General features: G+C 38.9%; 1 protein-coding gene across 1 annotated transcript in view; it reads left to right on the top strand.

Annotated features, from left to right (window-relative positions):
* homer2 (homer scaffold protein 2) overlaps positions 1–27,805 on the top strand; it is a 70,791-nt gene that overhangs the window by 32,974 nt on the left and 10,012 nt on the right. Inside the window, exons 4-10 of the mRNA XM_072465202.1 lie at positions 2,704–2,835; positions 4,738–4,830; positions 6,784–6,861; positions 13,063–13,199; positions 17,213–17,369; positions 19,697–19,807; positions 26,409–26,489. Coding sequence (XP_072321303.1) covers positions 2,704–2,835; positions 4,738–4,830; positions 6,784–6,861; positions 13,063–13,199; positions 17,213–17,369; positions 19,697–19,807; positions 26,409–26,489 — 789 coding nt within the window. The remainder of the gene's footprint in view (positions 1–2,703; positions 2,836–4,737; positions 4,831–6,783; positions 6,862–13,062; positions 13,200–17,212; positions 17,370–19,696; positions 19,808–26,408; positions 26,490–27,805) is intronic.

The raw sequence follows: 27,805 nt of genomic DNA, 5'->3' as shown, positions 1-27,805 counted from the left end.
ATGTACTATAAAATCATGTCATGAAAATACTTCTGCCTTTACCTGTCCTCATTGCACAGCCACTGCACAGATCCTCTCTGCAGAGCTCATTAAAGTTGCACATTATTGAAACACTTTTTTGGTGTGAGAAGAGAAGCTGTTTAATATTTTACCATAAAGATAAAGACATCTGCCCAGACTGCCCTTTTAGACAATCGGATCGTTTTTTTTTTTTTTCTGATGACGCAAAGTGGAACATAACAACAGCGGCTAGAGAACAGTATAGTGCTGCAGAGTGTGATAAACAAAGGGAATAAAGCTGCTCGATTATGGCGAAATAACCTGCAGAGAAAGTAGAGCTCATATTTCAAGTCACTTCTTTGGTAATACCGTCAGAAAAAACAAACCTCCATTTGTTTTAGGTCTTGTTGTTAATTTGAACTAATCTAAGTAATAAAGCAAATATTTTTTGTGTCACTGTTGGAAACTGTGACTTTTTAATTTTCACGTGTAAAAATACTCAACATTTTTACTGAATTCACCCTCTGTAGATTAGAAATGTGTCTTTGCCCCAGGTTTTGAGGCAGAACAATCGCAAATATGACTCTGAACAGGAGGAAATTCATTGTATTTTTGATTACAACGTTTTCATAATTGAATGGTGTAATAATTGCACCGCTTTGGATGGACACAAATGCTGCAATTTTTGAAGTGCCATTGTTTCCTACACAAACAACAACATATGTTATTCTGCACAAAAGCTGCATGTTAGATTCCTGCAAACATGTTTGTTTGTTTTTTTGTTTGTTTGTAGGTTTGAATGCGTTTTGTGAACTTTGAACAGAATTCTATAACAAAACACAAATCTAATCACAAAACTTGTAGGAAAAATCCCAATATTTTGTCCGAATTGCACAGCGCAAGCTGTAAGTTATTTTTCTTCCTAAACTCGTCATCTGTTATCTTTTTTTTTTAATACAGTATATTTCTCTTAATAAGGTTGATGACACAATTCGGAAGGCAAAATAATTATGTATATATTACGGTTTAATCCTAAAAAAACATTATTACTCATTAAATTATACATTTTCTTTCCTGTTTCTGTGCTTTACATTGGCCATACGATACATGAAAAGAAAAGCGCTTTGGGTGCCTTGAAGATGCAAAAGCTTTATGTAAATACAATGTAATAATAATAATGATCATAATAATCATTACACAATCCTTATCTGTGCATTGACTGTTGGATGTGTTTCTGTGAAAGGACATGAGTCTGTCTCTAAACGCAGACTAAAACTGCTGCGACTGTAATTACTCTGCCTGCTTTGTTCTTAATTGTCTGTAATTTACATCCGCACTTGCCCTGTGTTTTCTGTGATCGGATTGTGCTCCGTCTCACATGTATCTGCTATAGTTTAGCCGCTCATTTAGACGTTCTACCGTACAACCTGTCTAAATTTACTGTTGACGTTGCTATTGGCTAATGCTAAAGCTACATATTTAGACCGTGGCAAATGTCGATGGCAGCACATGCCCTGAATAGTTACAACAGGTGAGCGTCCTGCAGCGGAGACATGGCATCTGAGCGCTCTAGGTCAGTGGGGCTCTCTCTGCAGTGGCAATGAAAGATTATTATTATCATAATGGATTGATTCCGGTTTTCATTTTGAAATAAATGATAAACCGAATCAAATGTCAAGTTTAAGAAGCAGCTGTTGGAGTTTATGTACTAGATTGATCCAATTTAAGGTCTTAATTATAGACTTTGCCTATGATGTGGTAGTGATTTCCATACATATTTACACAATGCAATAATAAGGCTGTAACAAGTTAGTTTTAACTAAGTGATTACTGAACTATTCATCAACTAATTTAGTGATCAAATAACTGTTAACTGGTCTATACATGGGTTCAAAAACATGCCATGAGCTGATAAAATAAGTTTTATGACTCAAATTGAGCCGCAATTCCATGAAAATTATGTTTATTGATGTGTAAATTGATTTATTTGATGAAAACACTCTTTTGTCCATAAATGTGCTCCACCAGGATCCTCAAACGGCTTCACTTCAGCTTCATCTGTGGCAAATTTTGTACAAATATTTTCATCACGTGACTTATGCGTTCTAATCAACAACGGAGAATAAAGGCTAGACTAATCGATTAACAAAAGGATCATTAGTTCATATTAAATGTCAGCAGTTGTGAGACGCGCTCCTGAAGTCATCACGCTGTGCAATTTGGATGCTAGGAATGCAAATCTGTTTAAAATGAATTAGTTCAGAAAATAAAATGAATAAAATAAATAAAATAAATAAAATGAATAAAATGAATAAAATGAATAAAATGAATGAATTAAATAGAATTAAATAGAATTAAATAGAATTAAATAGAATTAAATAATAAAAAGGGCAAAAAGGAAAACAAAATCTTAGTCTAAATCACATCTCGTGGACCTATCATATCACTCTTGTGGGATTTATGTTTCAATCCACCCCTAATTTCTAAACTTCATCACTAAAAAACAAGGTGCATTTGATTCGATTTTCGTGTTGTAGGTGGGCCTGTCACTATAACGAATGTTGATATGCAATATATTGTACATTTCCAGAATACAGAAGAACAATGAGATGTGTTTTCAAGTGATAACAAAGCCACAACATGATATGCTTATGTTAAAATATATATATATATATAAACTTATCTCCCCGTCTGTGTCTGCAGGTGATCATCAACAGCACCATCACTCCCAACATGACCTTCACAAAGACCTCGCAGAAGTTCGGGCAGTGGGCGGACAGTCGAGCCAACACTGTGTTCGGACTGGGCTTTTCCTCCGAGCAGCAGCTGTCCAAGGTCAGACCAGGACCAGGACCAGGACCAGCACCAGATCACACTTTCACTTTCACACATCAGGTTTCACTTTCAAAATGTAGTTTGGGATTAAGTGACTCAAACTCAAATATCTGACCACATTTATCTCACAGTTCATCTAGTTCAGGCATTTGGAGACTCATCATTCTAATGCCACACAGTTGAACATTCCAGGCAAAGCAATAACATCTCCATGGAGACAAATATTTGGCAATCCCTGTATCAGAAAGATTACATAGTGCACCTTTAATCAATTCACTTTATTAGATCTTTTTAATGCATATTAAGGGAACACTTTAGAATAAGGCATTAGAGGATGTCAGGATTGTTAGGTTAATCGATAATCGTGATTATTCATGTCACAATAATCAGTAAGAACCGAAAATTAATAATCAAGGCAATTTTTTTTAGAAACAAAATTAAGTTTTTTTTAGTTCACTCAATCATCCAAAAAATGGACTTAAAGGTTGAATGGACGATTTCTTGGCCCAAATCTGAGTCTCATTTCCTCGTGGCGTGGACGGCCGATTAGTCCTGCCACGTATCAGTCATAAAACACACCTACTGCTCACCTGCAGCCGCGTGCGGCTCGTCCCTCGAGAGCAGCACGGTTCAGCGTGTCTACGTGCATTGATCTATCATAATATAGTTCCCTCAGTGTACGGGACAAAATTAGGACGGAGATAGACTGTTCGAGTTGATTCATAAAAGACGGAAATCTACGGGAGACGAGAGATGCGATGCGATCCATCGCGCTAATAAACAAACGCACAGCTTTTTATCAAATGTATCAAAAATGTTAAATGTCACTGTTGTTTGGTCACAGTCTCAATAATCGTTGTAATGTTTGTTTTTTCCCCAATAATTGTAAAACTAAAATGTTATATTGTGACATCCCTATAAGGCATAGATACAAAGCATTTATTAATGTTTAGTAATAAATGACTAATACATTAACAAAAATGCCTCATTCTGAAGTTACTCCCATATTTAGAAAATCATCAAACTTATAAATTAATTGATAAAAAAAGTGGAAGTGTGAGTGAGGTTTGTCAAAGATTATCTTGTGTTTCCTGGTCTCTGTTCATATGTCATAGATGCAGTACATTGACTGATTGATGAACCTTATTAATCCAAAGCTCATTTGTACAATCAGCGGAAAAAAACACCCCATTAATTCATCCACGCTGATTAAAAGTGGAAAAACTTTGTGCATGAATCAGTCATATTTGCAGCAGTATTTGTTGTTATCGTGAAGTACAGAAAAGTGTTGATTTCCCATGCAAAAATTACTAAAAATACATCCAATGTATTTTTAAAATGTACTAACATTTTAAGTTTATTCTGTACTGTATAATTAGTTAAGTCGGAGTGGAACAGAAGCAATAGATGAAATAATAATATAGTAACAAGGAGTTTTCAGTGTATTTTATTACAAAACTCATTTGTATCAGTATCGTATCAATATCTCAATACTTCCCATTGTATTACTTGGTATCGGATCGAGGAAATAAATCACTGGTATCGCCCATAATGACTAATCGTTATGACTTATCATCTTATAAAGCAATTATCATCTTATAATGTATTGAGTTTAAAGTGTTTTTCCAATAGTTGAGCAGTTTTACACAGTTCCCATTTGCAATTAAAAATATATCTACCCAGTGTGGTACTAATAAAGTCTTTTTCCAATCTAACTTGTATCTCCATTTCTACTTGTGTTCGACTGTAAATGACACCATCAGGCTTGGATATCACACAAACACGCAAATCAAAACTCTAAACCCTCTTCCTTTCTTATCAGATAATTACATTTACAAAACTCAACACAATTTTCTCTCGCAAACTAATCCTTGTACTTTTATTTCTTTTTTGCATTTTCAGTTTGCCGAGAAATTTCAGGAGGTAAAAGAGGCCGCCAAACTCGCCCGTGAAAAGTCTCAGGAGAAAGGGGAAACGATGAGCAATCACTCGCAGGTAAAAGGATATCTGAATCAAGTCTGTTTGTTGTGTGTGATTGAAGGGCCGCTCAGGTTCTCTGCGGTGGTAAATTGAACAGGCCAAAGGACAAAGCACAATGTGTTTCTGTGGTTGGATAAATGTGGCAGAAATAATGGACTTTGTCACTGATAAATGTCCAGGTCAAACATTTGTGGATTTTCCTTTTGGATGTTTCAAATGAAAATACTAATCTAATGCTAATCATACTTCTGGCAGCTGGGAAAAAGGCACAAAAAATGGATGACACAAACCGCGATGACGATTAAGGACTGGACTGACGCCTTAACTGACATATGGACAATGTAAAAACAAAACCTCAAATACAGACTCCACATGAAAAGGGATGAATTTGACACAAACTGGACTAAAGACGTGCTGGCCCCTGTACAAGGTGTATCCCGCCTAAGGCCCAAAGTCAGTGGCGACCCCAAACGGGAACAAATGGTAGAAAATGAGTGAATGAAAAAATAAGATAAAAAGAAATAAACTAAAAAAGAAAGAAAATCAAATCTAATTCACATTGTTGTTCCAGCAGTCATAATGATCAAATAAATAAATAAATAAATAAAGTAATAAATAAAGTAATAATTATATAAAAAAATATAGTCCAAAAAAAATAACAATTGTCACCTTTTTAGAAGCAAAATTAAGTCTCTTGAATGATTAAAAGTGTCATTGTACAATAGAAATAATCTACTCCACTCCTTAAACATTCGTTGGTTGCAGCCCTACAGACTGTACCGGGTAAATTTACTGCTTTAATGTGTAGTCTGTGTTATAATGTGGCATGTTCAAGGGCCCGTTCACAGCTCTGTGGTGCAGCGTTTGAAGATGCCACACAATCGAAACCAAAAATCCCGGCTCCTGTCCCCAGTGCAGAGTATTACATCATCTCCTCTCTCAAAATATCCACTGTTTATAGGCTTCTGTTGCAGTTTTCACAACATTAGCGGCACAGCGGGGAAGGTGAGCGTTTAAGTGTTTCTGTGTTGCTCTGTTTCTCGCGTAAGTGCCAAATGCGAGTCGGCGTTTTCAGGAATCCAACCACAGACTCTCATGAAGTGCAGTGCAATATGTGGTTTGTACAGAACAGACGTCGCTGCTGGGGCGGATCCGCGCTGAGGCCGAAGTCTCTTATGACTCGCCGATCTTTGAGAGACTAGTGATATAGCATCGAGGGATGTCATGGTATCAAATGTTAATGTTACGATTGTTGTGAGAAAAAACATCAGGATTCAACGATCAGTCATGATTATTGAGACTGTGACCAAACAACAGTAAAATCATTTTATTTTTATTTATTTAAGTTTTTTGTGCCTGTAGGGGTTATTGACTGGAAAGTATAAAGTGAAATGGGAGATGAAGAGAAGGGAGGACATGCAAAAAGTAGAGTCTGGAATCAAACTCGCGACACTGTGGCCGGCTGCACTTGTTGTATCCTGTATAACAAGCTGAGGAATAAATTGGTAATAACAAATAATACCTCTTATTTTTCTTTTTTTCAAAATTTTCTTTAAAAAACAAAGAAAATGCAAAACAAACAAGAACCGGACCAGAGAAAATCAAATTTAGGATTTTAGGAAAAAATAAGGCATCTAAAGAAAAAAAGTTTTAGGCACACAACATTCTAATACAAATCTTATTTAATTCAGTTTCTTTCAAATTTGTCCGTTTCCAGGTCGAGTCCGAATGTGATTTTTTTTTCCCGTGTCAGTATGCGTCGGTCCAGTCTTTTATCGTTGGTGCAGTTTGTGTCATGCATTTTTTTGTGATGGTCTTTTTTCCAGCTGCCAGAAGTATGTTCCAAGGGTATCCATTTACTGTGTCCATGGCAGGGGTTTTAGGCCCAAATACATCATTCTGAAATTGAACTGGATGGTGGTGTCTGCATTGCCTTTTTAATTTCTGTTCAATATTTTTGTACAACAGGACACTCCCACTCCCAGAACACATGACAATGATGTACCTCCCGGCGACCACAGTTTCTCCAACATTCAGCCCCTCACTGTGAGTAATGAGCACTTTGACATGTACATACATTTTCCCTCTCCTTATCCTCTTTTTCCCATTTAGTTAATGTACTGTATTTAGAAGATTGGCTGTTCAGGTCATAAGGCATTTATATACTTTAGATATTATTTCCCTTGAAAGTTGATTGTTTTGCCTTAATTAAGAGTTTGATCAAAGGGATATAATAATCTTTGCTTTGTTCTATTTCTTGATTATAATAACTTCTTATCTGAAAATACCTATAAACTTCCTGTTTCTCTAAACCAAAGGATTCATTCAACATATCAAAGCTTTTCATTTGAGTTTATTTTACAATCTGGTTTTATGCCTTTTGTTCTCCAAATCTTAAATCTCAGGTCGGTGCTGTTTGACTTAAAGCTTTGGTCTTAAGCCAACAAGCTTAAGATTTTAACATCTTTGTTTAATTTGTATGTATAAGTGACTCATTTATCATCTGCCAGCAGGGCCTGTACAGGGACCCCCGGCACCACACTACACTCACACCAGTACAACAATCATAATAGAAAACTATACAAATATCTGTGTATAGCTCTGGATTTCATCCGTATAACTTCATATAACTTTTATCACTTCAGTCCTTCAAAATCACTGTAATTAGAGCTTCAGTTGTTATGAGAGTTGCACAGGATAAAGTCAGAAAGATGGTTTTATCTTGGTGACATTGCAGAGTAATGAAGTGAAAAGGCTCTGGTGCTACCTCAGCTCACAGGGAGAGCTGTGACTGCTGTTGGCGCAGCTTGAATTCTCATGTCAAACACAGGCATTTGCAATAAACACGGCTGCTGTTTGTGTGTTTTTAAAATGTGAAATGCATCTAATTCATTGCTAAGTCTATTATTTAGGTAAAGAACACTGTTGCTACGTGCTATTATTGAAATAACAGTTTTGATAGGTCATTTTTTTATAGTAGAAAAAGCTTCAGTTGTAGTCATCTGGACTCAGTTTGAAAAAATAGACGTTTCGACTCTCATCCAAGAGTCATTGTCAATAAAAGAATTTAGATCGAGAACTCCGATATTAATACTGTTCTGTGGTAAGACCCGCCCATTGGGAGGAGCCTTCCTGAAGTAGAAAGAGTTGTTTGTTTCAACAGAAACTCCCCCCTTGTATCTACCGAGCCTATTCAGAATCTTAATGGGCTATTAGAATCCTCTTTGTCTTTGTGAGACCCTGGCTCAACCACCCTGAGTACCTGATTAGCATCTAAATGTCCTGGTCCTGGTCTTCTACCTTTCCAGGGGTTCAGTAACCCATTATAAATAACAGGAAGATTAAACCTTAGCCCTCCATTTCTGTTTAAAGAAGGTCTTTCTTTTTTAACAAAAATAGCTTCCTTGACTCCTCTTTCAAACCATCTTTTCTCCCTGCTTAAAACCTTCACCTCACCGTCTTCAAACGAGTGATTAGAGGCTTCAAGATGGAGATGCACGGCACTCTGTGGTCCTGAACTTGTATTTCTTCTGTGCTGATAGAGCCTCTTGTGTAGAGGCTGTTTTGTCTCACCTATGTAACGTTCTTTACAGCTTTCTTCACTGCATTGGATCGAATAAACTACATTGCTCTGTTTTTGAGTCGGCAACTTGTCCTTTGGGTGAACCAGTTTTGTCTTAAAGTGTTTCCTGGTTTAAAATAAACAGGGACTTCGTGTTGTCTAAAAATTCTCTGCAGTTTTTCCGACAGGCCAGACACATAAGGGATAGAAACACCCTTCCTTCTCTGTTCAGTTTCCCTTTTGTCCTGCTTCTTGGTTCTCTTCACTCTGTTGAGAGCCCAAGCGGGGTAACCACAGGCTGAGAGGGCATTACGGACATGTTTTTCCTCTTTCTTCTTGCCCTCTGAGCTGGTGGGCACACCTTGAGCTCTGTGTTGTAAGGTTCTGATCACCCCCAGCTTGTGCTGTAGTGGGTGGTTGGAACCAAAGAGCAGATACTGGTCCGTGTGTGTAGGTTTCCTATATACTTCTATTTGGAGTTTCCCGTCCTCTCCTCTGATCGTGGAACAATCAAGAAAGGCCAAGCGATTCTCCTTAGCGTCTTCTCTTGTAAACCTGATATGTGGGTCCACAGCATTGATGTGATCAGAGAAGGTTTCCAGCTCTTGTTTCTTAATTGTTACAAAAGTATCATCGACATAGCGGAGCCACAGTTTTGGGGCTATGCCTGAGAATGAGGACAGTGCCTTCTTCTCAAAGTGCTCCATGTACAGGTTGGCCACTATGGGAACTAACTCTAAGAAACAAGAGCTGGAAACCTTCTCTGATCACATCAATGCTGTGGACCCACATATCAGGTTTACAAGAGAAGACGCTAAGGAGAATCGCTTGGCCTTTCTTGATTGTTCCACGATCAGAGGAGAGGACGGGAAACTCCAAATAGACGTATATAGGAAACCTACACACACGGACCAGTATCTGCTCTTTGGTTCCAACCACCCACTACAGCACAAGCTGGGTGTGATCAGAACCTTACAACACAGAGCTCAAGGTGTGCCCACCAGCTCAGAGGGCAAGAAGAAAGAGGAAAAACATGTCCGAAATGCCCTCTCAGCCTGTGGTTACCCCGCTTGGGCTCTCAACAGAGTGAAGAGAACCAAGAAGCAGGACAAAAGGGAAACTGAACAGAGAAGGAAGGGTGTTTCTATCCCTTATGTGTCTGGCCTCTCGGAAAAACTGCAGAGAATTTTAAGACAACACGAAGTCCCTGTTTATTTTAAACCAGGCAACACTTTAAGACAAAAACTGGTTCACCCAAAGGACAAGTTGCCGACTCAAAAACAGAGCAATGTAGTTTATTCGATCCAATGCGGTGAAGAAAGCTGTAAAGAACGGTACATAGGTGAGACAAAACAGCCTCTACACAAGAGGCTTTATCAGCACAGAAGAAATACAAGTTCAGGACCACAGAGTGCCGTGCATCTCCATCTTGAAGCCTCTAATCACTCGTTTGAAGACGGTGAGGTGAAGGTTTTAAGCAGGGAGAAAAGATGGTTTGAAAGAGGAGTTAAGGAAGCTATTTTTGTTAAAAAAGAAAGACCTTCTTTAAACAGAAATGGAGGGCTAAGGTTTAATCTTCCTGTTATTTATAATGGGTTACTGAACCCCTGGAAAGGTAGAGGACCAGGACCAGGACATTTAGATGCTAATCAGGTTCTCAGGGTGGTTGAGCCAGGGTCTCACAAAGACAAAGAGGATTCTAATAGCCCATTAAGATTCTGAATAGGCTAGCTCGGTAGATACAAGGGGGGAGTTTCTGTTGAAACAAACAACTCTTTCTACTTCAGGAAGGCTCCTCCCAATGTGCGGGTCTTACCACAGAACAGTATTAATATCGGAGTTCTCGATCTAAATTCTTTTATTGACAATGACTCTTGGATGAGAGTCGAAACGTCTAATTTTTCAAACTGAGTCCAGATGACTACAACTGAAGCTTTTTCTACTATGGAACACGCCTGGACGAATGAGGGATTACACCGACATTTTTTATAGTGTTTTTTATAAGTTATCTGTTTTTTATTATTACCTTATACCCCTGTACCTACTCTGTTTTGCAACACTGGAATTTCCCCATCGTGGGACAAATAAAGGTTATCTTATCTTATTTTCAACTTCAAAATCAACCTTTTTCTTTTTTTATGCTGCGGGTGTATCTAATTTGTGCATGTCTTAGCATTCATGTCTTTATCCATTTCAAACCGTTTTTTTATTCTATAGCTACTGTTATAGTTATTATTGTCAGTTATTCATTCAAATTTTCTTTAGAATCCATTGTTTCAGGGAACAGGATGGGGGAATTTACCGAAAAAAAGACAGTAAATTCTGGTTATTATGTTGCCATACGTAACAGTACACCTTTAAAAATACACACAGTTTGATAAATATTTGAAAATCAACCTTGCAGAGAGCGGAGTGAACGTGCTTGGAGGCTTTACCCCCTGACAGCGTCTCACACCTCTGTCTAAAAGTGTCCAAATTCAGCTGTGGGTGCATGAAACAGTAGGAGCCTTTCAAACTGAGCCCCGGTGACATGACTGCGCTCCCAGCGAGACGAGAAAAGTACAGGCTCCACTGCTCTTCTGTCAGAGACGGCACCTTAAAGTGAGCCGCAGTTTAGTGTCAGAGAGAAGGCGATGTGACTGTTTTAAACTTGCTTTTTGCCTTAAAGGTGGAGGTGGATGTTTTGGTGCTTTGCCTGGAACGTCCCGCAGTATTTGCCTTGTTTAGTCGATTAATCGGTCAATGGAGTCTTGTTCAATACACATTTTTGTTGTCGATTAGCGCTCTGGCCTTCCATCGTGGGTTTGATTCCCGGGCCAGCGTCACATGATCCCTCTGGGTGGAGTCTGCGTGTCTTCCCCGTGTTACTGTGGGTTCTCGCTGCGCTCTCCGAAATTGGCCCCAGAGAATTAATGTGAGAGTGAATGTTTGTCTGTTTGTGCTGCGACGAGCTGGCCCCTGTGTGTACCCCGCCTAAGGCCCAAAGTCACCCGCGACCCCTTACAGGAACAAGCAGTAGGAAATAAATGAAAAAGGATTGTAAGGATTTATATGGATCACAGCAGAAAGTAGAAGACTTTGAGTGAGTTAGTTTGAGATTTAGGAGTTAATCGTTTTCTAGTAGTTTTCTGTGTACGTAATGTAACTGCGTGAACTCCTCTGATCGCACAGCGCAGCAGCGCAGCGTAGTTCTGTTCATAATGAGTTTTGAGAGCTTCTGTCAGTACTGGGGCTGCAGGTGACTGATAAATGGTCACATTTACATATCGCTTTTCTACCTTCAAGGCTCTCAAAGTGCTTTACATCAAGTCACCTTTTCACACACCAGTGTACGCCGACACTGGGGGCAAGGCGAGTTAAGTGTCTTGCCCAAGAACACAACGGCTCTACCAGGATTTTAATGTCGGGAGCTTCGGATCAGAAGACGAGCACTTTGCCACTGAGCTACTGCCGCCTTTATGATCCTTGTTCCTTGTTCGATTTAGAGTCTACTAAGACATGCCTCGTTGTCTGATTAGTTGACTAAAGGGAAACAGAAGCATGGAACTGGCAAAAACTCTCAAAACGTTTCAGTATTTTTTACAGAAAAGCAGTAGTAAACAATGTATTTGTATGTAGGCCATACCCTCTGCTTTCTGCTGCTATCACATATCAATATTATCTGAACTAAATTAAACTGATCGTAGTCAACTAACACATCACCGTTAATCATAATCGACTAATAAACAAAATCCTTAATCTCTACATGAGGAAAAGCTGCATGGTGCGCCTGTAATTAAGTAGTTCAAAGTGGATTGTATTGCCTAATTTAAAGTAATTCATTTTATTTTGTTAGACCTCTGCAGTGCCAGTGCCAGTGTATTATTATATTTAGTCTGGTTCTGGGGGAGAGTGTTGCGCCTGCGGAAGAGAATACGATTAAAAAACTGCAATATCATTATCTCATCAGCAGATTCATTACAGTGGAGAACCCTGAAGAGGGAAGAATTAAGGATAAAACTGATGTAATGCTCAACTTGTAAATGATTCGTACAGATTTGCTGCTGTTCAAATCATTCACGTTCTGCACGTACACATGGACTTTAATAAAGGAGCAACGTGACAGTATTTTATTTACCGTGCGTGCGTTTTCTTTGACTTGTGAAGATTGGTTGTTATTTTTATAGAAGAAAGATGAGATTTGAGCTAGATTGGTCGAATAAGTACCATATTTTCCGGACTATAAGTTGCACCTTTTTTCACAGTTATGGCCGGGGTGCGACCTATATTTATACTTATATACTTATACTTAAACTCCGGAGCGACTTATATGTGATATTATTTGTAACCGCAAACCGCATTTCATACTCAAGTGCGACTTATATATGCATTTTTTGGCTGGTGCGACTTATACTCCGGAAATTACGGTAACTCTGAAGACCCATTAATTTATTTATTCATTTTAGCTCATGCTTTTTAACAATATTGTGCTTAAAGTGTTTACTATTCTATGTGCATGTCCCAGATGAGGAGGAGGAGTCAAGGCAGTTTTGTACAGAAAATCCGCTTTTTATGTCGAATGAACTAAACTCGAAACGCAATTGACTCAAAAAAGCCACAGTGTTTAAAAGTGGTTTAGTGATTTCTCCTCAGTCCGAGAGGTCGTGACCCGCGTTCACTCCGGTCTCGTGTTTTTCCACCTGCAGGAGTCCGGCCAAGACACGCCCCCAAAAACGCAGCCGTCCAGCATCAACGGCACAGATGACGAGAAGATCTCCTACGGACCAGAGGCGGCGGTGCTGAAGACGGAGAACGACCGGCTCAAGAGCGCAGTGGAGCAGAGGTTTGAGCGCTTTCTGTCCCCTGTCAATCACAACATATTCAGAGACATTTTGTTGGATTTTTGAGGTTGAACAACAACTTTTCTCTTTTCACAAATCGTTTTATTTATACGATTACTGTTATTATGAGAAACTTTGCTCAAAATAAACATTAATTCATTCACTTTTATGTTAATAATAAAATTAAATATCTCCATACTTCTTGACATTCTTTTAGATTGTCCTTGTTCTTCCTTTAAATGTTATTTTCAAATTTAAATTTGATATATTATTATTATTATTATTATTGCTCAAAAAAAGGAAGTTGGTCAATATTAGGGCGGCACAATATTGTTAATTATTGCGAAATGACTGTCGAGTACTGCGATAGCAATATTATTGTGACATTTGACTTTTGACAATAATTTCAGCTTTTTTAACCCAATTAATGCCTTAAATTAGTCAAACTTTGTCAAAACAAAAGCTTAACATTGACCAAACCAAGGCTAATTTAGGACTTACAATCAATACAATCTGCCTTTTAATTTAAAAACAAACAATCATAATTTTAAAGCGTTCTCTCCTACTCCAACAATGTTAGTTATATCTTTTTATACATCCGCACAAATATGCATCTCATAAATTATTGTGAAATTATTCTAAAGAATGTTGTAAAGAATGTTATAGTCCCTTGGTGTTATTGCAATATTCAATTTGCTGCGATTATTTTTTTATTGCATCGCATTATTACAATATCGATATTTTTACGATATATTGTGCAGCCCGGGTAAACTATATAATGTTTGTAATAAATTCAAATAATAATGATCAAAAAATACTAAAATAACACTAAAAACAGAAATAATTAGTTCATTATTATACTCTTCATGTCTTGACACAGTAGTTGCTCTGTTTGGCTGAACAATTGTAATAATGCGGATGCTGCGCGTGTAAAATGGTAATAATGAACTGACAGCCGTGGCTCCAGATGTCTCTAATCACCGCCGTGTTCACGTCAGATCCATTTAGGCTTTAGTTCAGAGGAGGGACATGTCCTGAGGTTTGCAAGTGTGCAGCAATTAACCGACTTTTTAAAACGTCTGTTTCCAAAATGGGGAAGACTGTAACGACATGCACATATATTATGGACTTCAGCCGTAATAACAGAGATGCTTCTGGAACAATGGCTTGGATCGGCTCACCCTTTGACCACAAAAGGCTCAGGATTTTGATTACATCTTTTAATCTTTAAGGATGAATGTCGGTGCTTTTCTAACTGTGGTTTGCGGGTTCAAGTGTTTGCGGAAGATTAAGTCAATTTAATCTGCAGTTTTCTCTTCTTCTCAACTAATAAAGCGATTCTGAAGTCCTTTTAGACCTCTCTTTGATAGTTTGGACCTACAATAGTCCTGTTTTAGACCTGGTTCAGATCTGGTGAGGGCCAGATATCTTCTTGGGTGGCATTTGTTTATTTACTTTGACCTTATCTAGGGCCATGTGCTCCAGGCAATTATATATATTTTTTCTTTCTCATATTGAACAATCTCAATTTTTGTGTTATTCAATTTCATTTTGTCTTGGTTAAAAACAAAAAGAACAGTGTCTTTCGATCTTAATTTCCTGAGCAGAAACAACAGAGACATTTAATCATTGCCGTTTAACACAAAACTGTCAAATTTCTTCCTTTAAAGTCTAAATTCTGCTCTAAACCACATGTTTTACCGACAGACGATTCAAAAGAGCCAATCATTTACGATTTAGAAAAGACTGATTTGTTTAATTGCTGAGCCGACGCTGTGGAAATAAACAACCATAATTAGACTGATAGGAATTTGTTTTATGAATATTGCCATAACAGGAAATGTATATTTAATTATATGTGATAAACGCTAAATTCCACTCTCTTGGATCCGCCCTCCCAATGTCTTAGAAAACATGCACTAAAAAATTGTCAATGTACAGTATGTCTGCCCCTTTAATAGTTGCTAAAATGGGCAATAACTGTGTGACTTTTTAAAATATATTGATCAATCATCATTTTAGATTTTTTTTTTTTCCGTTTTAATTTATTAAAACCAAATAAAAGCTCATAACATACACATAGAGACTTTTGCTGTCCGTATCAACGGTAAAAAAAAAAAAGGTTACTACTCTGATGCTACATGTTATACGGCCACAAGACTGATTCATATAGTAATGAACAAATAAAAATAGTCTGCAATAGTCTGTAAAAATTGGATTAATCTCACAGCTAAAAATACATAAATAATTGGATAAAAAGAGCTAAAGTTTGATAAATCCATGCTTTTTCTGAGTCCATTTTGAGAAGCGCCTCTTTAACACCACGGCATTTGTAGGTACAAGGTCCATCAAGATGATCATAATAAAGTGGCTGAGAGGTGAGCGTTTCCAAAGCCAGTCTCTCTCGACTGAATGCCCAGAGTAGCAGTGTTCAGATCAGCCATGCATAAAGTACAGCGCATACTAAATGTGCAACCTTCACAGCACTAAACCGATGTGACGGATTCAAGGTATGCGCTTTTCTCTTTTCAAACCAGTTGTGACTCCTCCTGACACTGCAGTTACAGGCTCACTCTGAGGGATTTTTGCAGCGAAAAGATTATTAGAATTGTGTGAAAACGTGATTACTCGCAGCAGTTTTTGCAGTTTTTAAATTGTCCAGAAATCTGATAATATTCAGATTAGCACAAACGAATGAAATAGTGCCAGTATGTGTCGGCACTAATATCTCAAGAAAAGCCTGCAAATTAGATTATTTTTTTCTTAATTTGACTCTGATAAAGCTAAATTTAAGCTGCTTGAGGACGTCTTGATCCAATAAACTATAAGTCTATCATGAAAACACAAAATTTTTCACATTTCTTGTGTCATTTCGGGATATTTACTGCTCCGTCTGAGTACAAAGCCTCTTCTTTCAGCACATGGCGTCTGTTGGAGTCTGTGTATGGACTGGAGCAGTAGAATGTGACGTCATCTATAATAAATCAAAACTTTGTTCATTTATTCTCGTTTTATTGAACAAAAAGGACAGTATTTTCAGTACAAACATTGGTTTTATACTCAATGATTATGCTGATTTATTAAATGTGTCATCAGTTTAATGTAATGTAATCGGGTTGTAGCCTGGTGGTAAATACAGGGAAATGCAGCACATGTTGAGGCCGCCATTACAGCAGGGGAGAAACCGCGCTAATGAATGGCAACGAGCCTGAAATTTAGCTTTTGGAGTTTATTGTCATGAAGTTAAGCTGTAAATGATAGAACATCTTAAAAACTTAACAGATTCAACATTAACGACCGTCACGGGTCACGGAGGGTTAAGATTGTGGATATTGTGTTCTAAATCTACAAAATCTCATTCATTTTCCACCTTCTAATGTCGTCAAAAAGTGTCTCTGGAGATGTTTGTGAGAAATACACGTTATCATAAAACCCTCTATACACAACGTTCACTGATATCGATAATTAAAATGACGTGATCTTAATAAAATGGAGACAACACAACGTGAGGTTTTTGAACAGACCGGCGAGACTCTCAGTTCAACAAACACATGAAAATTGCGTTGATTTGGGCTTTTTTTTATTTTTATTTTAACGGTTCAAAATCCGTATTAAGATTGTGTATTAGCGACTGTGTTAATCATTGATCTGTTAATTAAGCAAGAGAGCGAGAAGTTTGAAGAGAAATGGTCACAAATGCCTTTTAAAAACAGAGTTAGCGTAATTGACTGTTTAATCAAATCACAAAGTATCATTGAATAAATGATTTTGCAGAGGTAGATTTGTAGCTTCATTAATGAGCGCCTTGACTCACTACAGTCCGTTTAGTGGCAGAAATCCACTCCTCTCATCAATCTGGAGCTTTAGCAATCCAGTAAAATGCTCTGGTTTTCTTCTGCCCTTGATAATACGTCCGTCCCGAAGCGCATTAAAAAGAATCCGTAAACCACAGAACAACCAAACCTAAAGCATAAAAGCTACTCAAGATAACCAAGATACTCTTTGTATCTTACAGCAACACCAACGCCAAGAAATGGGAGACGGAGCTTCAGACTTTGAGGGACAGTAACGCTCGACTGGTGGACTCGCTCCAGGAATCATCGGCGAATGTGGAGAGTTGGAAGAAACAGCTGTCGACCTGCAAAGAGGAGAGCGACGCGCTCAGGAGCAAGGTAACAACAGATCGGACTTACATACACGTGTGCTGTGCAGGGACTGGTAAATAATCACATTCACGAGGAAAAGATTGAGTTCTAGTCTTGCCAGATAAATTGTATTAGAGGATTTAGAACTTTCAGAACGATGCAAAATCAACTTTTAAGAGCGTTTTGACCGTTTTATAATTGTTTTCCCTTCTCATATAGAGTGATTCATGCATGTTTGAGTCCATATTTTATTCTCCTGTAATCAAGATGCCATTAGGGATGTCAAGATTATTCGGATAATCCATAATAATCGTGATTATTCGGGGCACAGTAACACCGTAACATCTAAAACATAATAATCGCAAGAATCGTAACCGGCAAAAATAAGTAATTTCAGTCAAATCTTACCGCCAATAGTTGTACAATTGTAAGGTTTCTTCTCCCTGTAATCGTGACACTAGAATCGTGGTGTGAGAAGACCAAACGACAACATAACCATCCACATGTGTCGTATAGAACACAGCAGACAAAAGCACGCCGAGTCGTCCTCTTTGAACGTCTTCACCCGTTATAAGTCTTTGAAAATGATGGCATCAAAACATCTCTGGGTGACATTGGTGATCACACGATTATGGTCAAGATTCAGCTTTGTAAACGCCAACCAAACCAGTGTAAACCTTGAAAAATATAATCTGGTATAACTGAGCAAACAATAAAAACAAGGACTGCCGTTTTAACGCTCTGAAATACCTTTTCTCTCCTTTGCGTCTTCTTCCAACACCTCAACTTCAAGGATATGTATTCGTTTGCCGTTTAATCAGACAATCCATCCATCCAAAACCATCTAATTAGTTCCGGAGTGTTTCTGCATCTTATTCTCACACAGCGAAATGCGACGGACCCACAGCATTTATTATTCCACCTCCAGCACCTGCAGGACAAATTGTATTCTGAGCTGGCTTATAATTACACCTATAATTCCACTTCCACGGAAACCTGTAAAAGCAAATTCCTACACCAATGCTCATACACCCTAATATAAGGTTTCTGTAACGTGCTTTTGGCATATTTTAAACGACGTACTGTAAATACTGTAAATACTCGAGCCCGTTCTTTTAAAAGCTTGTCAGAAAAAACATCTGCGTTCTTTCACCATTCTCTCTACAGCGCTAATGGAGAGTCTCTTTCACTAATGTATGATTTAATCTCGTTGCACCTGCCGCTCGGGCTCTCAAACAGGGAAGCAAAAGTACTTAACACTGCACAAAGCAACGGGTAAATGGTAAAACTGATGACTACAGCCATCAGTCACTTCTACCTTTTTTACAGTGTCTTGAGAAGAAAAAGAAATTACATCATGTTTTTTTTTAACGCTACATTTACATCTCCAACTGTGTTAAGTGTGCACTTTTCTTGTTTTCTTTTTCGCCCAATCGTTTACGTCACTCGCCAGATTTTGCGTGTCGTGGGATGAATGTGGTTTGGCATGGAAATGAGCGTGATTTTCATGTCGCGAGCTCGGATTTCTACCGTCTGCAGCCGCACGAACCGCACGAATCGCACGAACCGCACGCACTATAAATACTGGCGACGTTTTCTCTGCGAGGAAGTGCGTTTCAAGCTTGAGAACGTGTGTCTCTCAAGGTATTCAAGGCAGTAGAAATATCTAGAACGATGGAAGGAATTCTTTGGATACATTTGGAAAGTACTTTTGGACAATTTTAAAAAACAATGGGCAAAAAATGACTGTTATTTAGGACCTAATATGCTCTAACGCTTCTTTTTTTTGGATGCCACTCCCTTATTTTCTCATTTTATTCCTTCACGTAACTTTTTTCTTGTGTTTTTTTATTATAATTTTTATTTTAGTTGTTGGTGTTCCGTTGTTTTTGTTGTTTTATATCCAAAACAACTTAAATTAATAAAAAATAGACATTATCACCGTATTTTCCGGAGTATAAGCCTCGCCAAAAAAATGCATAATAGAGATTTTTTCTTCTCTATTATACATTTAAGTCGCACTAGATTATGTAAGATCACAAATAAGTCGCTCCGCAGTATAAGTATATAAGTATAAATATAAGTCGCACCCTGGCCAAAACTATGAAAAAGGTACGACTTATAGTCCGGAAAATACGGTACATAGATGTTTATGCCAGCTGCTTTTATAGCCTCATTCTCTCTGCGCGGGATGTTTTTTCCTTCATATTTGTCGTTACGTAAAACTAAAATTAAAGCCTGCCTCAAGGCCGTCTCCCACATCTTACTCGACAATGACAATGTTGTGCACAAGCTTGTATTATGTGCGTAACCCGTTCACATTTCCTCTCTCGTTCCGTTCTTGTGGTTTGCAGATTGCTGAACTGGAAGTCCAGTGCAACGAGGCCGGGCAGGAGAAGCAGAAGAATGCTCAGCTGAGCGCCCGGGTCAAGGAACTGGAGACGGAGCTGCAGGACAAAGAGATCGTGAGTCACAAAAGCGTTCGAATCAGAGCACCTTCAGAAAGTCGTTATTTTCTGTATTTCGATCAGCGGTGGCTTGTTCTCCGCGACCATCACTGGAGAAACGTTTGGAAGACAATTTACTTCTCAGAGAGGTTTTCTGATACTGTGTTTTGACTTCTCTGCGAGTGATCTTCAGTTTGAGTCAAAGTTTTGGTTTCTCTTTCCAGTGCGAGTCTTTAGAGACAAAAGCTTTATGTGAACGGATTTAAATGTTTCAAACTCTAACTTCTAACTTACCTTCTTTTTAATACCAGTTGTTTTGCATTAATCAATTGAATTACTTATTTATTGTATTTCTTTAATGGATTTAAAGTAATGCACATTTATTCTTGTGTTTCAACCAACTGTAAAAAGTGATGACAACTGGCTACTTAAATCTGATGTTTTGGCTAAATCAAAGCTACGGAACATGTTACTCCATAAATGAAATATTTGTCAGAAAAAGATCATCTATACTTGAAATCACTTTTACAATTGCATGTGAATTGGTCTAATAACACTTAAGTTTAAACATTCGGACTTCAATGCAACAGAAAGTGCCCTTTTTCAACAACAAAAGATGAAATAAAACATCAAATTTCAGCATAAAATACTGCCAGACTTGAGAAGAGTTCACTGCATTTTCCCAAGCGCATATGAGCGGAGCACGTGAAAGAGCTAAATCGAACATAGTAAAGCATTTGAGACGTCAACCTGGGGAAGTTATGATTATAAACCATAAATAGGTTTTAGAACAAATTGTAAAGAGTAAAGTCACTGGCATAAGAAGAAAATGTGAATAGTAGTTTAAAAGTACATAATAAATGTAAATTTAAATACATTTTATTTCCAAATTGTTGCGTTCTCATGTAGTCAAATACTTTTTACCCATCATTTGAGTAAGATTACTTGAGTGTAATACATAATTCTTGCTTGTGTACACGTTTTGTCTTCTCTATCCACCTCTTTTATATCATAGGAAACTTGTTTTACACTAAGCAGTAACGTAAATCAGGCTAATGCCATTTTATCTTGGTGCGGGTTGTTCTTATGTTATGTAATTTTATTGACCAAAGGTGTCCCAGTGGGAAATACTGCATCTTTCCTTAACCAGAAGCAAACTTATTGTTAAATATATAAACAATGGAATCGTCTCTTCTGTAGTGTAGGTGGTACGAGCTCTGAATAAGAAAAGCTGAGGGACATTTTAGATCTTTCCTTGGCTTTATCTGCAGCGCGGTCAAGACTTTTGCCTTTAAAAGGGATGATTCACTGCCGTCCCTTAAAGAAATCTAATTCAGTCCCTCATTCGTCATCGTCTGAAGTTACTGATCAGATCTCGGACAGAGCATCAGGGCTTTACCTCCGAGTCCCACAGGAAGTTATTACAGCGCGTAATACTTTCCAAGTTCTGGGGAAGTCTGACTCCAGACTTTGTTTCTATAGCGCTGTGCGGCGGTTAGTTTGTGTTCATGTGCAAGTCGCAGGTTATTTGCACAACCAGATCTTTTTGGACAATTTTCAGTCCGTCTTATGCGTTAAAATAAAGTTTAGTCAATTGAAGAAGGGATTGCTTGATATTTTTGGCATAAAGTATATTGCTGATTACTTTAAATGACGTTTGTCTTTTTGCAAATTAACTTTTCACAGGAGGGAACTACCACTGCAATATAAATAAACTGTTCTTACTGTAATTTACACTTTTTTTTCCCAACAACTATGGGTTGTTTGGGGATCAAATAAAAAAGTCCACTCAGAGATATTGTGCCCTTTTACATTGCACATTTACCTGAAATAATTTTCTTCCTATCGACCAATAAAAAAAGCTTTCAAAATAATGACATTTCTCCCTCTTTATTACTTTATTACCTATTGATTACACACAAAGATCTTAATTATATCCAATGGTTCTACAGCTGCAGCTAACGATCATTTCCTCATTTAATCTGGTGCTTACTCTCTTTTGATCAATTGATTAGTTGTTTATTAAAGTGCAAAAAGCCAGCGAAGAGAGATTTTTACCTATTCGACCGAGATCAAGCTAATGCGATGTCACCTGAGAACATTTTCCAGTATATTTACAACCAAATTTCTCTGCGTGAGTCATAAAAACTCTCTTCAACTAAATCTCTTGACAATTTATTCAATAATCAATTAGTTGTGATTAATCGATGAACTTGTTTCAGCTCTAAACGGTTCAGTCAGTTCTTATTGGTGGATTTATTAAAACTGTGGCATTCTAAACGCTATTAAAGGCCTGTATTATTCACTGCTGTTTGTGCAGATGCAATTAGTCCCGTTTGGTTAAGTCCCTTGTTTTATAATTTGGTGTAGTCCACGGCTCGTCCCGACAGCGCTCAGGCCAAAGCGTGTGTCCGTGTCTAAAGAGGATGAGCTCCGTCACTGTGCTTCTGTCAGGCTGTTTTAAATGCCTCATGAGACTGAATAACCCTCGTCTGCGCTTTACGAGACGGACTGAACTAAACTACCACATCACACTGTTTAGTTGCGCAAAGTCCTCCAAAAATGTCAAAAATAGGCACCTGTCTTGGAGACGGGTGAGATTATTTAAATACATTTTTAACGAATAAAGATTGAACTATGGTGACTGAAGATTTCTAAATAGAGAATGTGAATAAAGTGTATTCTAGATGAAAATGAGTCTGTACTGTCCATTTAACGATTACAAATATAAAAAAAGGTTTTCATACTTGATTATTCCCATGAACCGTTGCAGCCTGTTTATTAGTTCTAATAACATAAGATTAAGTTGTCACCTTGTGTCCAAAAATAAGCAAATACAAAAAAATGTTCCTGATGAAAACGTAGTCCTGGTTTGGTCCTGGTTTAGTCCTGGTTTGGTCTTTGTTTGGTACTGGTTCAGTCCTGGTTCGATCCTGGTTCGGTCCTGGTTTAGTCCTGGCTCGGTCCTGGTTTAGTCCTGGTTCGGTCCTGGCTCGGTCCTGGTTTAGTCCTGGCTCGGTCCTGGTTTAGTCCTGGTTTAGTCCTGGCTCGGTCCTGGTTTAGTCCTGGCTCGGTCCTGGTTTAGTCCTGGTTCGATCCTGGTTCGATCCTGGTTCGATCCTGGTTCGGTCCTGGTTCGGTCCTGGTTCGGTCCTGGTTCGGTCCTGGTTCGGTCCTGGTTTAGTCCTGGTTTAGTCCTGGCTCGGTCCTGGTTTGGTCCTGGTTCGGTCCTGGTTCGGTCCTGGTTCGGTCCTGGCTCGGTCCTGGTTTAGTCCTGGTTTAGTCCTGGCTCGGTCCTGGTTTAGTCCTGGTTCGGTCCTGGTTTAGTCCTGGTTTGGTCCTGGTTCGGTCCTGGCTCGGTCCTGGTTCGGTCCTGGTTCGGTCCTGGTTCGGTCCTGGTTCGGTCCTGGTTCGGTCCTGGCTCGGTCCTGGTTTAGTCCTGGTTTAGTCCTGGTTCGGTCCTGGTTTAGTCCTGGCTCGGTCCTGGTTTAGTCCTGGTTTGGTCCTGGTTCGGTCCTGGCTCGGTCCTGGTTCGGTCCTGGTTCGGTCCTGGTTCGGTCCTGGTTCGGTCCTGGTTCGGTCCTGGCTCGGTCCTGGTTTAGTCCTGGCTCGGTCCTGGTTTAGTCCTGGTTCGGTCCTGGTTTAGTTCTGGCTCGGTCCTGGTTTAGTCCTGGTTCGGTCCTGGTTCGGTCCTGGCTCGGTCCTGGCTCGGTCCTGGTTCGGTCCTGGTTCGGTCCTGGTTCGGTCCTGGTTCGGTCCTGGTTTAGTCCTGGTTCGGTCCTGGTTCGGTCCTGGCTCGGTCCTGGCTCGGTCCTGGTTCGGTCCTGGTTCGGTCCTGGTTCGGTCCTGGCTCGGTCCTGGTTTAGTCCTGGTTTAGTCCTGGTTTGGTCCTGGTTTGGTCCTGGTTCGGTCCTGGATCGGTCCTGGCTCGGTCCTGGTTTGGTCCTGGTTCGGTCCTGGTTCGGTCCTGGTTCGGTCCTGGTTCGATCCTGGCTCGGTCCTGGCTCGGTCCTGGCTCGGTCCTGGTTCGGTCCTGGCTCGGTCCTGGCTCGGTCCTGGTTTAGTCCTGGTTTGGTCCTGGTTCGGTCCTGGTTCGGTCCTGGCTCGGTCCTGGTTTGGTCCTGGTTTGGTCCTGGCTCGGTCCTGGCTCGGTCCTGGCTCGGTCCTGGCTCGGTCCTGGCTCGGTCCTGGCTCGGTCCTGGCTCGGTCCTGGCTGTAGAGCGTCTCATATATTAGTGATCTAAAAATAACCCATTGCTGGTGTTTTAAGTGGACTGTAGTGTGAATTATCGACCTGCTCCATAAAGACCCACTCCTGAGGTTTGAGTCTGAGGCAGGAGTTGGCTCCAGGCAGCTTCTTTACCCAATAAATCTTATGACTAAAATGAACAAAAAAGAGTGTGAGGTAATAAAAGATCATAATGGGCCTGCCATGGAAAAGATTGATGCGCGATAAAAGATGAAGTCACATTGTGTTACTGTTGATCGTTGAACACTTAAGACTTCAGCCCAAAATGTTATTGCTCTTAAACCCCTGAAAAAACACGGACCCTTCCTCTGAGGGGGCTCGTCTTTCCACAGACCTGACATGTGAAGTGTCTGCCACCTGCTTGTCTCCATGGAGATGTTTTTCCATTTCCTTTGCCTCAAACATGCCACATAAAACTCACATCTCACATCTCAATGGAGAATGTTCCAGAGTTCAGATTTCACACTGTGTCTCCATGGAGTCATGCGGGGAATGTTACGCGGTGCTGCTTTAAATACGAATGCCACGATATCAAATGTTTGTTTTACAATTATAGATCTCGATGGAAGTGCAAGCACTTTCCCGTTCATTAACTGTGCAAAAGCAACTCATTCGAAGCCACTAACATCTTCTGCTCATTTATTTATCTTAACTTAAGATTCTTAATATTTATGATGTTAATATCTATCAGATTTGTATATTTATGTATCAATCATTTTCCCAAACGTGTCTCAAGAGCTCAGTTTTGTCTGTGATTTAGACGCTGTAAATTGTGAAGCCAATTTTTACATTTGGTTTATGAAAACAAATGTCTGAGGTATGGTATTTTTTTTAATGATATGTGATTTTATCTATGCACAGCTACAATGATATGTTCATTTTATATATTCTGTAGGTGGATGCTTTCTGTGTGGGTGGACAACACAATCTTGAACTATATATCACAATTTGACCATTATTCACGATTATTGACGCCATGTAACAGTGAAAACCTTTATAAAAGATAATGTGACAGCAACACTTTACATTTAGGTTTGCTTTTTCATGTGTAGAGCCAATTAAAATGACTTATTTTATAACCTTTAACACCATTTATTGTCAATCAAGCACAAAGAATAAACTTATTTCAAGACTCTACACCAACGCTGTCACTGAGAGTTATTGCAGAAATGACATAACGGGAAAGGAAGTCGGCCATGACACCTTCAGTGACTCATTCTTCCAAGAAACATGTGAAAAACAGTGTTATTGTGGCTCCACTCTGGACCTTGACGACAAATAGCCAACGCTAAGAGGAAATGTTGTCATATTTGAAGTGACAAAAAGCGGGAAAGGTGTGAAAAATAAATGAAAAAGGTGAACTCTTCCATTGAAATCCAAATTCCAAACAAAATGACAGACATTACGGCGTCTCCACCGATGTGTCTCCACCGATGTGTCGGCGAAAGCGATGAAACGAAAGATTGTAGCGCGCTCGCTTCGTCCAGAAGCAAAACGATCCTCAAGGAAACTGTCAAAACGTGGCAAAAATGATACTAAAATGCAGGATTCTATAAAGTGCACCAAACTGTGACACTGGCAATGTTCACACCTCAAATCTGATCGTTACCTGATTTCTGGAGTCATCAGATTATTTAAAAGTCCCATTTAGTTACATCTGATTTGTTTCTGATTGTTCAAACCTGGGCAGGTCTAGACAAATATTGGCAAACTAACGTGTTAAAGTAAAAAATGAAGGTGAAATAGTTTTAAAATGTATGTTATTCTTGTGCTGTTGAGCTGTGTAATGCTACATGTTCATATTTCAGTCTTTTCTCAAATGTTAATGCTCTTGCAAGTGAATCCTACTGTTGAAACATCAAATTTGAATGAATTCTGAGATTGTTTTCAGAAAAAAATGCTCTAAAATCATTAAGATTATTGAAATATCATATAAACAATGGCATTTGAGTATAACATTTGATTATATAGAGCTTTTTGGACACTCAAAGGTGATTTATTTCTGACTGTTCAAACCTCTGAAAAAATGAAACCAAATTTAATAAAAAATTATGAAGAAAAAAACAAGGGCAAAGTAATGTGACAAAGAAGTGTACTTTGACTTCCAAATATCAACCAACCAATCAAAATGTGTTTTATATAGAACCATGTGTACGAAACGCAATTCAAAGAGTTTTAGAGACAGTAAAATACATTCAAATGCTCAGTTATTCTAAAAATCCACAAATGAGCTTGATGATCAAATAGATTACTGTGTTTTCTGATTATTCTAGTGATCATATTTGTCCTCTGTCCCTGTAAACGTCCCCACTGTGACATAATGCTTGTACGTGTGTGACAGTTGGTGTTGCTTGTGTGTTTGTGTTTCAGGAGCTGGAGAACCTGAGGAAACAGGCGGAGATCATCCCAAAGCTGATGGCCGAGTGCGAAGACGTCAGCACCAAACTACAGGTAACGACCTGCACAAACGCGGCGCCTTGACTGTTCTGTACGTACAATACGAGGCGCACACGTGACGCATTCAGCTCTGACTCCCCTGAGGTAACCACGACAACCCGTCTCCTCCTCTCACTCGTCTGAAGCGAATGACAACCCGTGAATGATGCCTTCACAGTGGAAAACAAGATGCTTTTCGGGCTTAAGTCTAAAGAATAAAGTCTAAAGAATAAGATAAGATATTCCTTTATTGTCCCACATGGGGAAAGTTCATTGATGCAACGCAGGTAGATACAGAGGAAAAGAACAGATCACTTATAGGAAGTTTGAATAAAGTAGATGGCGGTAAATGCACCTTTGCAGTTGGTTGTCGGCCGCCATTAAAAGCAACAACAACAACAAATGTATTTTCCTCATAATGATCATTCTCGATTCAACTTTTTTCCATCTCATTTAAAACAGCTGGACTTCAGGTACAGAGAACAGATCCAGAATCACTACTTTTTATCTTGTGTTGATGGGACAATGGGATCCACATTTAAAGTTTTGAATTCATTTATGTGCGATATTTTAAGCCTACCGTATTTTCCGGACTATAAGTTGCACCAGCCAATAAATGCATAATAGAGAAGAACATATATAAGTCGCACTGGAGTATGAAATGCAGTTGCAAGTGTGAAAATAACAAATAATATCACATAAGTCGCTCCGGAGTATAAGTATATAAGTATAAATATAAGTCGCACCCCGGCCAAAACTATGAAAAAAGACTTATAGTCCAGAAAATATGCTAATTAAGTGCACTATACCACTATCAGCAGAAAAAATGTGCAGTGTTCTTGCTTTAAATCAGGTCTTCACTCATAAATGGTGAGAATACAGCTGTTTGCTTTCCATAACTTGGATAAGAATAAGATACAGAGGGAGGCGTGAGGGTTAGACTGGACTTACAGTAAAACCTTGTGAAACACGAGGAGACTAAAGAGTGATTTCTCTTTAGAACCAGGTCTTCAGAACCACAGGCTGTCACTGCCACAGCATCGTACACCTGTCCACTGAAATGTGCACATTTTCATCTTTCATTTTTTGGCACAGTCCTTATTTCCACTTTTTAAATACATTATTTATTTTATTTTAGGTCCTCTACAACCATCTGTGAACATATTTACAGCTGAGGGAATGATGTTTTGAAGTAACAGTTCTCTTACTTGAGTAAAAGTTTTGGTTAATCTTCCCCCTGTGAGTTTATAGTGACAAAAGCTTTATTTAACAACAATAAGTATTTTGAATATTTGTGCCTCTTACACCTGTCTTCAGATTATTTTTTTGTA

Source organism: Eucyclogobius newberryi, unplaced genomic scaffold (assembly GCF_026437365.1).
Source record: "Eucyclogobius newberryi isolate DKJ021-1_F unplaced genomic scaffold, fEucNew1.0.hap1 SCAF_5, whole genome shotgun sequence".
NCBI classification, from domain to species: domain Eukaryota; kingdom Metazoa; phylum Chordata; class Actinopteri; order Gobiiformes; family Gobiidae; genus Eucyclogobius; species Eucyclogobius newberryi.
Note: the sequence above shows the minus strand (reverse complement) of the source record. Positions and strands in the feature narration are given on the sequence as shown.